We start from the raw sequence: 13,563 nt of genomic DNA, 5'->3' as shown, positions 1-13,563 counted from the left end.
GTGCCTGATTTAGAAACTGCTCAAAATGGCAGTCTCCACCAGTTTGTGCAACAATGCCAGGTATTCACTTACTGTTTCTCCTGGTCCTTGTCTCCTTTCATAGAATTGTTGCCTTTCTGCCAGAACTGGTGGTTTAGGGCTTAAATGGTTCCTTATCCCAACTTTCTTCTACTTCGTTGAATTCCCCAAACTTTCCCTCTGCCATGTTAGCGCGCTTTTGCCTTGATCTTTTGGTGGAAATTTGTTGGGGCTGTTAGGTAGTTGTTTTCTACCTTTTTTCTGTTGTTTTCCTTCTCACGGTTAGTGCACAGAGTGTGTGTAGGGTTCGTTTCGTTCCTCATTGCCACTGTTGTGTATGCACTCTTACAATTAAGACTCGGAGATGTGTTTCTTTCTCATCCTTTACTTCTATTAGACTAACCTGTCTACTGACACATAGGGTTATACATATGGAAGGGTGACATCATGACGTGGGCGGCATGATGTCCAGCAGAGGGTGGGCTTATACCCAACACCCAGGCCACGCCCTTTTCACTTGGCTACCATCAGGAAAAAGGTTCAGGAGCCTAAGGATGAGCATTCAATGACACAATGCAGCTTCTTCCCCGCTGCCATCAGATTCCTGAATAATCAGTGAACCAAAGACACTGCCTTACTTTTCATGCAGTATTATTTAAATTTTTTTAATAGTAATGTTGTAAGATGGTTCTTTTCTTTGGCTTGGCTTCGCGGACGAAGATTTATGGAGGGGGTAAAAAGTCCACGTCAGCTGCAGGCTCGTTTGTGGCTGACAAGTCTGATGCGGGACAGGCAGACACGATTGCAGCGGTTGCAAGGGAAAATTGGTTGGTTGGGGTTGGGTGTTGGGTTTTTCCTCCTTTGCCTTTTGTCAGTGAGGTGGGCTCTGCGGTCTTCTTCAAAGGAGGTTGCTGCCCGCCAAACTGTGAGGCGCCAAGATGCACGGTTTGAGGCGTTATCAGCCCACTGGCGGTGGTCAATGTGGCAGGCACCAAGAGATTTCTTTAGGCAGTCCTTGTACCTTTTCTTTGGTGCACCTCTGTCACGGTGGCCAGTGGAGAGCTCGCCATATAACACGATCTTGGGAAGGCGATGGTCCTCCATTCTGGAGGATATGGTGCAAATATGTATATTTGCACCATGATGCTGTCGCAAAACACTGAATTTCATGACTTGTTCATGACAATAAATTCTGATTTTGATTATCTTATTTTCCAATTAAATACATGACAGGCTTTAGTAAATTCAATATGCATTTCCAGCATTCACACCCTTTCCCTTGTATAACCATATAAACCATATAACAATTACAGCACAGAAACAGGCCAATTTGGCCCTTTTATAAAATTATTTTACACCCTTATCAGTTTGTCTTTTTTTCCCTCACTTATTTTTCCTACTATAACCTTCTTTCACCTTTCATCATCCACACATCATCATCAAATCTCTCTTGCCAGTAACTCTACTGTAGGCATCCACCCCCATCTGCACTGTCCCTCATTCTCTGCATCGTAAAATTTGTTTTTACTATAATTTTTTGAAAAGATTCTCAATTAAAATGCTGATGAGTTATCTCTTCACAAGCCCTTTCTGACCTGCAATTTCAACAATTTACTTTCCAAATTATACTACCACAAAGGCTACTTGCTCATACATGAAGTATAATCAGTGCAACTTCTAGATGAAGCAAATTCACATCCATGTGAAAGAAGTCTTTTTAACAAGGAATATTCAGCCACCTGTAAAACATTCTTTAAAATACAAATATACAGCTGGAATTAATGTGGACTATTTACTTTTCATATCTAAAATGAATGAGTACTTACTGAGAAAGTGCAGAAAGCAGGTCATAATGCTTCATTGTGTCTGCTAGTGTGTCAATGACAGACTCAAGAGTGAGCAGTAGTTCTATAACAAAACCCTGTCAATAGAAACGTTAACAAATACTGAACTCCAAGATTGCAAATCTGCATTTAATAATCCCACTCTGACTTCAGAATTTTACACTGTCAAAATGAAGTCTCTCCAGACGGAACACTCAATCAAAATTTCAGATGGTAACGCTTACTTCATTATTTTAGATAAGCAGCTGCTGACAACAATTCTTTTACTTCTATTTACAAAACTTTTACACTCTCTTTTGTTGATTCACAACATCCATTTCTTTCCCCCTAAGCTTTGTCCTATCATTCCTTAGGCCAGTTAATTTATTCTTCCCCTTTTTACTTATTTCCCCCTCCCACTAACATCTCTAATTTAGTTAGATAAGAAAGTCTGCAAATGCTCGGGTCAAGTGCAATACACAAATGTGCAAGAGAAATTCAGCAGATCACACAGCAACCATAGGAAGTAAAAGGCAATCAATGTTTCAGGGCCAAGTCCTTTGTCGGGAATCTGGATAAACAGGTAGACACCTGAATAAAATGGTGGGGGCGGGAGAGGAGAGAGTGGAGGAGCACAGGCCAGCAGGCAACAGGTAATAGATGGATTCAAGTGGGAGGTAGAAGAGAAAAGAAAGCTGCTTCATGTTGCTTCATTTGGAAAGACTGTTTGGGGTCCTAAATATTCACTTGTGAATCTGTAGGGGTCATTTACTTGCATCCACTCCTCCCAACAAAGCTTCCTCTACATTGGCAGACTGGGAGATAACCTTCCCTCTGTCCACTAGTACAGCAAGGACCTCACAGCAACCAACCATTTTAATTCCACGCACCATTGCCACACTGGAATGTCTGTCCATGGCCTCGTATTGCCAAATTGAGGCTACTCACAAATTGGAGGAACACTACTTTAAATTCTGCCTCAGCTGTCTTCAACTATACAGTATTAATGCTGACTTCTTCAATTTGTTAACTCCCTCCCCTCTTTCCCTACCCCTATCTCCTTTCCTCCAGCTCCATGCCCCCTTACCTTTCTCAAATCAAGAGAACTACCCATTTTAGTCCTCTGATCTCACCCACTATTACTTTTCAGTTGTTACTCTCCCACCTGCATCCACTTATTACCTCTTACGTGTTGGCGATACTACCCCCTCTACCTTCACCTCCCCCCCACCCCCTTCCCACCACTACCTCCCTGCCTGTAAAGGTTAAAATCTTGTGTTTTAGTTCTTAGTTAATTTTGTGCCTGTTACCATAGTGACTATGATGTAATATGTTGTAATATGCACCCAGGCTAACTGCTTGTTCTCATTCTACAAGATGTGAAGGAAGCGTGAGCTCGAGAAATTTTTCTTTACATTTGGAATCTCTATATATCTTTGTGTTTTTATAGCAGTCTTTAGCTATTGCTTTTGTTATGACAACTTTTGAGTAATTAGGCTACAGGATCATCTTTATTACAGTAAATGCTTTGTTATTCACCATTATGAAAATCTTTTTGTGAAGCTATACAAAATGTTTGTCTGTTCTATCAATGAATTAAAACTACAAAGTTTGAAATTAGGATATATTAGAATAAGAGAAGTGTCATCGAACTTTGTATTTGGACAACTACCTGCTTTTCCAGATTCCTAATCAAGGGCTCAGGCCCAAAACTTGGGATGCCTTTTACTTCCTATGGATGCTGCAAGATCTGTTGATTTTCTCTAGCACTTTAGTGTACTGTCATCTCTAATTTCTTACAGTTGTGAAGAAAGCTAATTAACTTGAGAGAATTTGGGTACTGGGTTCACTTTAAGTTGTATAAATTTCTGTTAAAAGGCTGAATGGTTGAGTATAGGTGAACTCAAAGGGATAAAGAGAACAGATGTTGACCACACAAAATAACTTCCCTGTGAGATCACTGATGGCTGCCATGCAGAAGCATGGCTGATTTTTCCCATCTAAATGAGCAACCCTGGCTGAGCACTGCAAATTATATTGCAGCACAAATCTTGACTCCTTCACAGGAAAAATATAAGACGTACTGAGGACAAATTACTAAAAATAATTTGCTATTTATAATGGTGTGTTTTATTACTTGAACGTGATATAGACACGTCGCCAGATTAGTCTTTTACTAACTGATATTCAGATAACTTTCTACCTTTGTGGTTGCTGATCCACAAATGTGCAGATGTAAATTAAAATTGAAACGTATTGATATTTTAAAAATTCTCATTACAAGTTGATTATTCACCTGAGCCTCTTCCCCTGCATCACCAACTGTTTCAACAAGTCTTGACAATACATCAGAGAGTGTGGACACAGTCAATGGCTGTTTCAGAGCTCTGAAAATCTGGAAGGACCTTCCAGCATAATGTCTATTTGAACATGAAAGTGCTGTCTGCAAGGCCACTTCACTGAGGAGCTGCTCCAGCTGAAAACCTAATTTGGTGAGAAGCAAAAAGAAACCCAGAAATAAGAAAGAACTCGATTAAAAATTCAAGTGCTCAGATTATAAACATTTATATTTCAAAATTTACAATAAATGTTCTGATTACCTGATCTTGATTGCTTGAATATGGACATTACATGTTTTAAAAACACAGTTAACTGTTCAGCAGTTTTAATGTTTGGATTCTTTGGAGAGACATCTTCATGATTCCAAAGTGGTCCACGTTTTCTTTAAGAAAGGAAGAGAGATTTTTTAGGACAATTAAAATATTAACAAGTGTCATTTTTCTATTATGTATAAAGTAGAATGATACTCTAATCCAACAAATAGCAATTTATTCATATGAAACTAATTATCTACTTTGGAAGAAAAAAGTATGCGTGTTCTGATTGAATGCAACAAAAGAGACTCAAAAAAATATTAATTTGGAACCCTATAAAACTGAGGGAATTTCACTTCCTTCATTAGATGAGAATATATTTCCAAAAGGTGTATGCAACTTGATATAAATTCCCACAATATATCAAAGATTTTCCACATCATAGGTGAATAAGAGTCAAACATGCTGCCTCATTCAATGTCTGGTGGTTTGTTGGTTCTCCTAGATGAGACAGAAAGGCAGAAGAATGAATATTTAGCACCCCAAAATACTAATATTTGTGTTCAAACAGATGTTGGACATGGAAGAATGTGACAGAGGCCCAGGATGCCATATTCCTACACACAAGAGAAGAAAGTTCCCATTCCATGCTTGCTCTCTTTTTACTCCCACTGATTGGAGGTACAACCGTTTTCAAATCTGCGAACTGGAACTTCTTAATTAGTGACTGTGTATGTAAAGTTATGCAAAACTGAGCTGCACCTTCAATTGCTGAATATAAATTGTTCCGCAAATAGCAGGACTATTTTTTTTCTCTTGTCCTTGAAGATTGAGAAAATATACAATTCTGGGAAAAGATAAATTGTGCTACTTTGCTAATTTTTCACAATAGTTGACTTTCATTAGCCAATGTTTAATAGTTTTGTTAAAAATGAGACAAACATTCAAAACAAATCTTGTATGATTCTGGCCATTATGACATTCATTTGACTTCCCATAATACCAGGTGAAATCTCTACATTCAATTTACCTTTGTTAAGAAATACGTTTTTCCAAAACAAATTGAAAAAAACTGCATAGTCTTCTTCAGAACTTCAGAATTCACAGCATCACTTGTCAAGTGAAAAATTTCAGTCAGAACCTCCCTTTGAGCTATCTTCTCAAAATGATATCTTGTGAAGCTTGGTCACATTACATTAACCTCCTTCAGATCTTCTGACTGGATGGCAAATTTATATTTGACGCAGCAAGATAACATCAATCTGTTCTAAGATTCTCAGATTGCCAAGGCACAGAGAGAATTTCAGAACTCAGTGGTTCTTTGCAACCTTCAACAGTGACGTCAATGCCATGTTATCATTGGGACACCACTTCTGCCTCAGACTGCTGCCTGAACAAGCCACATTGAAAGCAATTAAATCAAAATGGCAAGCCCCAACATATTTCATGTTCATGTGTTTAGAGATAAAGCCAATCCCTCTTGTTCTGTAATCAATTGATTATAGGTGCCTGAAATGTCACACATATTTCTATACTTGTTCTGAGCTAACATAATAAGATAAATTCACATGTTCCAATCTCTGAATTGATCAATGTCACAGCCATTGAAATAAATACTTAAAAGATTAAAAATTTGAGCACAACAAATTTATAAGCATGGCACTATTGCCACTGTGAATTTATTTTTACATCAGGCACCAACTTCAAACCTGGTTTTCTTGTCTTCAGATACAATTACAATTACAGCCCTGTATATTTTTTATGTTAGGACAGATATAGGAAATGTAGTATTTGCATTGTTTCCTCTCTCTATATATAGATATATACCAACAGGACCCTACAGGGCATGGAGGTGCTGGAGGCAAATCCATAGACACTCAGTAGGCCCTTTCATGCAAAGAAAAACCCTGACTGTAAATGTGGGGGTTCTTCACCCTTAGGTCGTAACCGGCTCGAAGGCGCCAAATGCGATCCCTCTCCACTGCCCACATGAGTGTACAGCCACTGCAAGAAGCTGGTTAGGGATGGGCTGATGACACCGTCAGCGCGATGCCCATCTCTCCACTCACCCCTCTCCTTCCATAAGACCTTAAGGCAGGAGCGGTCGGCAGGAGCCACCAGGGCAGGGGCGGTGGGCAGGAGCCGTCAGGCAGCAGGGACTATCAGAGCAGGTGCAGCCAGTGGGGGCCGTCAGGGGAAAACCTGTGCGGGCTGTGACAGCCTCACCGGGCCACTTCGGCCTTTGGGACCGTTCTCTGCGGCTCAAAATGTGGTAGAGAAATGGCTGTCTTTCCTACCCTAAATCCTCCACGCAGCTGGAACTGTTCTGGGAAACAGCATGGAGAAGACAGCCATTGGTTTGCCACGTATTTATGATGGGTGATGCTACAGCACCAGTCACCCCACCTCCATCGGCTCCGGAGGGCACTACTAGGTGCCGGTCAACATGAATGTGGTGCAGGAGCAGCCTTTTAGGCTGAAAGGAGTCTCTGTAAGGGGTGCTGGAATACATTAATGGCGACAGCTTGATCTGTAGCATTACAGGACAATAAAGGAAACTTGAATCTTAATTTTCAAAATATGTTACCTTGTGGTTATAAATTCAATGAGTGCTTTCACCTTCTCATCTTGATCTGCAGTAATATCCACCTCATTTAAGGTGGTGGGAGTGAGCTGGGGAATGGCAGCACTGTTAGTCCCCAAGCTGATGCTAGAAGAGGTAGAACTTGAGCTGAGTCCTGAGTCAGTCATTGGCGATGGCTGGTAATCTGGTGCAAATTCACTGCCCCCTGCTGGAAGAAGGATTCCCAAAAACATTAAACCTATATAAAAAGTTTGGAAAAGCAGATCTTGAAAATTGAAAAAACAATTTCTAACAATGTAAGATTTTATAAAAAGAATGTAATTATAAGGCATTTACGCCATTTATAATATTAATTCTGAAGAAAGGAAAAGTTTGATATGTATGATTAACACTACTAGAGAAAATATGAATCATTTTCATAATTTCTGATTAGTTATTTTATTTCTATCAATTATATTTTGATTGGTTACATTTCTTCATTTCAATTTGATTTCTTTCCTAATCTCAACATCTGTACTCAGTCCAATATTAATGTTACAAAGCTAACAGAAAATTGCAATACAAAAATTGGAAATACAGATTATGAATGTTTAATTTTCCCCTTCAGATTTTTTTTAAACCTTGATTGGTTATGATGGTTTAAGTGACTGCATACTTCCTTTAAGGCATCTTAGCTTGAACCCAAGTGAGCCTCCGGTTTATTTCTACCTTTCACAAAGAGGCTGCAAGTGACAAAAGTATCCAAAAAAGCTCTCACATTAGTTTACAGCCTATTTAATAGTCACTAACCTGTAAAACTGTACTCTACTTGAGTCATTGGTTTGACAGTAAGCACCTTAGGTTCAGTAAAATCCCTGTTCCTGAGGAGAACGGAGGCCATAGCTTGAACATTACTGTTATAGACCATTACTATAAGCAAGTGCAAAAGCAATCGCTTACAATGTTCATAAACTTCAGGATGCTGGTGATCAAATCCTGTGATAAAGAAATGATAAATTTTAAAGAAAATCAGTACTTTTTATAAATAAGAACCAATATCATTTGTGTCAAATTCAAACTGTCAAATGCAAATATCATTCATTTTTAAAATCCCTCAACTGAGACAAGTCAAAGAAAGGGAAATATTCTCTCACACAATTAAAAATATTTATTTGCTTATTTCTAATTAATTAATTAAAAATGTAAATGTAAAATTCACAGACCCGCTCCTTTTATTTGTGCTGAGTTTGCTGAAGTGATAAAGTTTTATTTTCATGGATTTCTCTTTAATGCCATGACTAAAACACTGCCTCAAACATAACATTTCACACCTGCAATCAAGCAACACTTTCACAGCAATAATTACCTATAAATATTGCATGAAGTAAGAGGTGCATGTAGTTCCCCCATTCCACCTTCACACTGTGATCAACTATAAGATCTGTCAGAAGGATCACAGCTATGCTACACCTAAGAAGAAAACAAAAACTTTATTTATATCATAACCACATGAGCGTCACTGTCGATTTTCCCCAGAAAAAGATGCTGAAAACACCAACCTCATTTAACTATTGAACTTGTGCACCTTTAGTCGACTTAGTTGTGTGACCTATCATTACATCTCCCAGATTAATTTGATGTCAAAAATGCATTTGCTTCATTATGGAGCAACAAAACACCCTCAATAAAGTTATTTAGAGAAAAAAAATGCACTAAGCTAAATAAAACACATTGGACTTTCTGGGGATAAATCCAAGATTTTTGTTTGTTCTTAAATTCCTATGTGCAATAAGCTACAAAATGTTAATGCAGGGGTATAGAACATACCCACAACAAAGAATTTGTGGCTACAATAAAGAACACCCAGAAGAGACAAAACACAATACAAAATATTTTCTCTTTTCTTCACAACAATCATAATGGTCCAACTAAATGTAAAGGCCAACAGCTAATAGGGGTGTATTACAGACCACCAAATGGGCCAAGAAATTTAGAGTAACAAATTTGTAGGGAGATAATGTATATGTGTGAGAATCATAAGGTAGTGATCATGGGAGATTTTAACTTCCCTCACATTGATTGGGATACCCATTCAGTTAGAGGGCTGGATGGGCTAGAGTTCGTTAAATGTGTTCAAGATTGTTTTCCAAATCAATTAGTAGAATAACCGATTCGGGACGGTGTAATACTAGATCTCCTGTTAGGGAATGAGCTAGGTCAGGTATCGGACATTAATGTTGGAGAACAAATTGGGTCTAGTGATCATAACTCTGTTAGTTTTTGGGTAGTTTTAGGGAAGAGCAAGGAGGGGCCTAAAGTTGAGGTTCTGGATTGGAGAAGAGCAAATTTCGAAGGAAGAAGGGATTTGGGGAGTATTGAGTGGGACAGGATATTTTCAGGTAAGGATGTAAATGAAAAATAGAGGATATTCAAAAAAGAAATTTTGCAGGTACAGAGTATATATGTCCCAGTGAGGATCAAAGGAAAGGCTGGAAGTCATAGGGAGGCTTGGTTTTCGAGGAATATTGGAAATTTGGTTAGGAGAAAAAGGGAGGTGTACAAGAGGTATAAAGAGCAGGGAGCTGAGAGTGTGAAGGAGGACTACAAGGAGTGTAGAAGGAATCTTAAGAAAGAAATTAGAAAGGCCAAAAAAAGGCATGAAGAGGCTTTGGCAGACAGAGTAAAAATAAATCCAAAGGGTTTCAAAAGGTACATTAAAAGTAAAAGATTAGTGAGGGATAGAATTGGACCCCTTGTAGATAGCGAGGGTAGGCTGAGTGAGAAGTCAGAGGAAACGGGGGAAATTTTGAATGATTTCTTTGCCTTGGTATTCACTAGGGAAAAAAATATTGAACCAGTTGAAGTAAAGAAAAATAGTGGGGAGGTCATGAAGCATATAAGGATAACGAGGAGGTAGTGATGGCTGTGTTGAAAAAGATAAAGGTAGATAAATCTCCGGGACCGGACAAAATATTCCCAAGGACACTCAGGGAGGCTTCTGGACAGATAGTGGGGCCATTAACAGAGATATTTAGGATGTAATTGGTCACGGGGGTAGTGCCAAAGAATTGGAGGGTGGCGCATGTGGTTCCGCTGTTTAAGAAAGGGTCCAAATTTAAACCTGGGAATTATAGGCCCGTGAGTCTGACGTCTGTGGTGGGTAAGTTGATGGAAAGTGTTCTGAGGGATGGTATTTACAAATATTTTGAGGTACAGGGATTGATAGGGAGTAATCAGCATGGTTTTGTCAGGGGTAGATCATGCTTGACAAACCTGATTTGAGTTTTTCGAGGGGGTTACAAAAAAGGTTGATGAAGGGAAAGCTGTGGATGTTGTCTATTTAGACTTTAGTAAAGCTTTTGACAAAGTTCCCCACAGGTTAGGAAAAAAGGTATAAATAAGGAGGTAGTGAAATGGATTCAGCAGTGGTTGGATGGGAGGTGTCAGACAGTAGTGGTAGAAAATTGTTTGTCCAATTGGAGGACGGTGACTAGTGGAGTTCCTCAGGGATCGCTCCTAGGTCCACTATTCTTTGTTATATATATTAACGATCTGGAAGTAGGGGTGGAAAATTGGATAAGCAAGTTTGCGGATGATACAAAGATTGGTGGTGTTGTGGACAGTGAGGAAGATTACCGTCGATTAAAAGGTGATTTAGGAAGGCTGGAGGTGTGGGCTGAGAAATGGCTGATGGAATTTAATACAGGTAAGTGTGAGGTGTTACATTTTGGAAAGGCAAATCTAAATAGGTCATATGCATTAAATGGTAGGCTATTAAGATGTGCAGAGCAACAAAGGGATTTAGGAGTGATGGTAAATAGTACCCTCAAGGCTGATACTCAGGTAGATGGTGTAGTGAAGAAGGCATTTGGAATGTTGGCCTTCATAAATCGGAGTATTGAATTCAAGAGTAGGGAGGTTATGATGAAATTGTACAAGGCATTGGTGAGGCCAAATTTGGAGTACTGTGTACAGTTTTGGTCACCAAATTATAGGAAAGATATAAACAAAATAGAGAGAGGGTACAGAGAAGGTTCACGAGAATGTTGACAGGATTTCAAGGTTTGAGTTACAGGGAAAGGTTGTGCAGACTGGGGCTTTTTTCTCTGGAGCGTAGAAGATTGAGGGGGGACTTGATAGAGGTGTTTAAGATTTTAAAAGGGACAGACAGAGTAAATGTGGATAGGCTTTTTCAATTAAAAGTGGGGGAGATTCAAACTAGAGGGCATGGTTTAAGATTGAAGGGGGAAAATTATAAGGGGAACATGAAGGGAAATTTCTTTACGCAAAGGGTGATAGGGATGTGGAATGAGCTTCCGGCAGACGTGGTTGAGGCGGGATCATTGGTTACATTTAAGGATAGACTGGATAGTTACATGGAGAGGAGAGGACTGGAGGGGTATGGACCGGGTGCTGGTCAATGGGACAAGGAGGGTGGGGATTTGTTACGGCATGGACTAGTAGGGCCGAACTGGCCTGTTCTGTGCTGTAGTGGTTATATGATTAAGTTGGAGGTTTAGAGCTCAAAAGTGAGAATACATTTGATTAACGTTTGCTTTGTTTATTCACAGATTTTCATCCAGCAGAATGAGATCTCTTCATCCCAAAGAAATAATATTCAGCAAAAAGACATTCTTCCAACAAGATTTCCAAATCCGTTTATTAGGGATTAATTTTAATTTTCCCATCTTTCTGAATTTTTAAGTGGTTAAGAGACATATCACATTAATCATTACCATTAAAATTCTCTTCTTGCTTGATTTTGGATTATTGTACTATGACATTTGGACAAAAAAAATTAATAATTCAGGAATGTTCTGTTATTTTGAAAAAATAATTCTATATCATAAATTAATTGAAGATAGAATTATAAATGATTATATATTACTTAAATCCACTGTCTCGGCATGTTACAGCACAAGAAACACAGGATTGAATTTAGTAACTTTCTAATTTGCATTGGAATTGGCCAGCTCTGGTGCAAGGCCCCCAAACTGTATTTGCCAATTTGACAGTCCTCTTTCTTCAGATGCTATCTGACTTTCCTGGTGCTTTCAATATTCATCACTTAATTTCAAATTTTTGGCAACACCTGTGCCCTGCACCTCACAGTTTTAATAGTTTTAAAATCTATCCTTTGCCCCCATTCATCATCTTTTTCCACCTCCTCCAGAAGCCGTCACTAATGCCTTTTAGCTGGCAACAACACTCCTGCATTATTCAGTTTCATTTTCTTTTTATTTCCATTACTCCCCTCCCGCCACCATTCTTCCCAGCTTAAACAAGCGCGCTTGCTACATTTTCTCGGGAATTTTTCTTTCTCTCTCTTTTGGGGTGAAACGTCAGTGATGTATCTTTGCCTTTGCTACATAAAGGACACTGTTTGACCTGCTGAGCTTCTTCTGCATTTTGTGTTCCTACTTTATTCTCCCCTCACTTCTGTCAACTCCCTCTCAGATTCTACCACTCATCTACCACATCTTTGGGATGGAAGAGGAAAACTGGAGCACCAGGAGAAAACCCATATAGTCATGGAGAAAACCACAGGCAGCACTGGAGGTCAGAACTGAACCCAAGCTGTTGGAGCTGTGAGGCAGTAGATCCACCAGATTCCCAGATGTTCTACTCTACAGGCTGAGACTCAACAGGAAACTGCAAAAGTATTTTCTAATGATCCAAACTCCAGCATTAAAATATAGCAATAATTCAAAATTTTACTTGGATAATAAATTAACACTCAACCTATAAATAATAATTTGACACTATATATTCCGTACAGATTTTGCTGAACAAGAACACGATTTCAATAATGTTGCACAAACATCAATCATTTCAGTCATTGAATTAATTTTTATCAATTTAAAGGAAACTTAGGACATTGCTTGAATATTCACTGACCTCTGTAAGGGTACCCCTGGGTTACCAGTCTCAGGTAAATAATCAGCCAGCGGTGACCAGCTTCCACCGGAGGGAGGAAGCGGCAATGGTTCCGCTTTATTGAATTCCATCACTTTTAACCTCCAGTTTGCATACATGGGCATGGAATCACCTTTTCAATACATGATGTGTGGTAGAACAGTTAATAACAACATTTTCAAATGGTTGATTAAATTTCACATCAAATATTTAGCTGTCAACTACATACGATATTCTGTGTAATCAAATTTCAAGTACAGGATAGAATTAAGTTAAAAATTACAGTTCCTCCCTTCGAAACAGAATTCTAATAAAATTTGTAATTTCAAAAATATAACTTCTGCATTCATGTAGTCTCTACCATCCTAATTACTATTCTCTTCCAGTCTAAACATGTCGTCAAGTGTCTTAAAGGATCATAACTGCCCAGTAGACTCATCTGAAGTGATAAGCAAACTTGCATCTTGAGTTTTCAACCTAAACCAGAAAAGATTCTGCAAGATGATCTGAAATGAATGTACATACTCTTCTCTTCATCATAGGATCCTCCAGAGCTGCTGCTGTATCGAGATTCCAGCCGATGATGTTGTCGGTTCAGTCCACCGTAGATGTCAAGGTGTCCATAACTAATAAAATATAGAAAGTAGTC

At 38.9% G+C, this 13,563-nt stretch overlaps 1 protein-coding gene across 1 annotated transcript in view; it reads right to left on the bottom strand.

The window, feature by feature from the left end:
* fryl (furry homolog, like) overlaps positions 1-13,563 on the bottom strand; it is a 345,361-nt gene that overhangs the window by 79,113 nt on the left and 252,685 nt on the right. Inside the window, exons 36-43 of the mRNA XM_069924697.1 lie at positions 13,440-13,540; positions 12,897-13,047; positions 8,365-8,468; positions 7,809-7,994; positions 7,023-7,227; positions 4,442-4,563; positions 4,138-4,325; positions 1,845-1,939 (exon numbers count right to left, since the gene is read on the bottom strand). Of these exons, the coding sequence (XP_069780798.1) occupies positions 1,845-1,939; positions 4,138-4,325; positions 4,442-4,563; positions 7,023-7,227; positions 7,809-7,994; positions 8,365-8,468; positions 12,897-13,047; positions 13,440-13,540 (1,152 nt within the window). The remainder of the gene's footprint in view (positions 1-1,844; positions 1,940-4,137; positions 4,326-4,441; positions 4,564-7,022; positions 7,228-7,808; positions 7,995-8,364; positions 8,469-12,896; positions 13,048-13,439; positions 13,541-13,563) is intronic.

This window comes from Narcine bancroftii, chromosome 3 (genome assembly GCF_036971445.1).
Source record: "Narcine bancroftii isolate sNarBan1 chromosome 3, sNarBan1.hap1, whole genome shotgun sequence".
NCBI lineage: Eukaryota > Metazoa > Chordata > Chondrichthyes > Torpediniformes > Narcinidae > Narcine > Narcine bancroftii.
The sequence above is the reverse complement of the archived record's forward strand: the minus strand, read 5'-3'. Positions and strand labels throughout refer to the sequence as shown.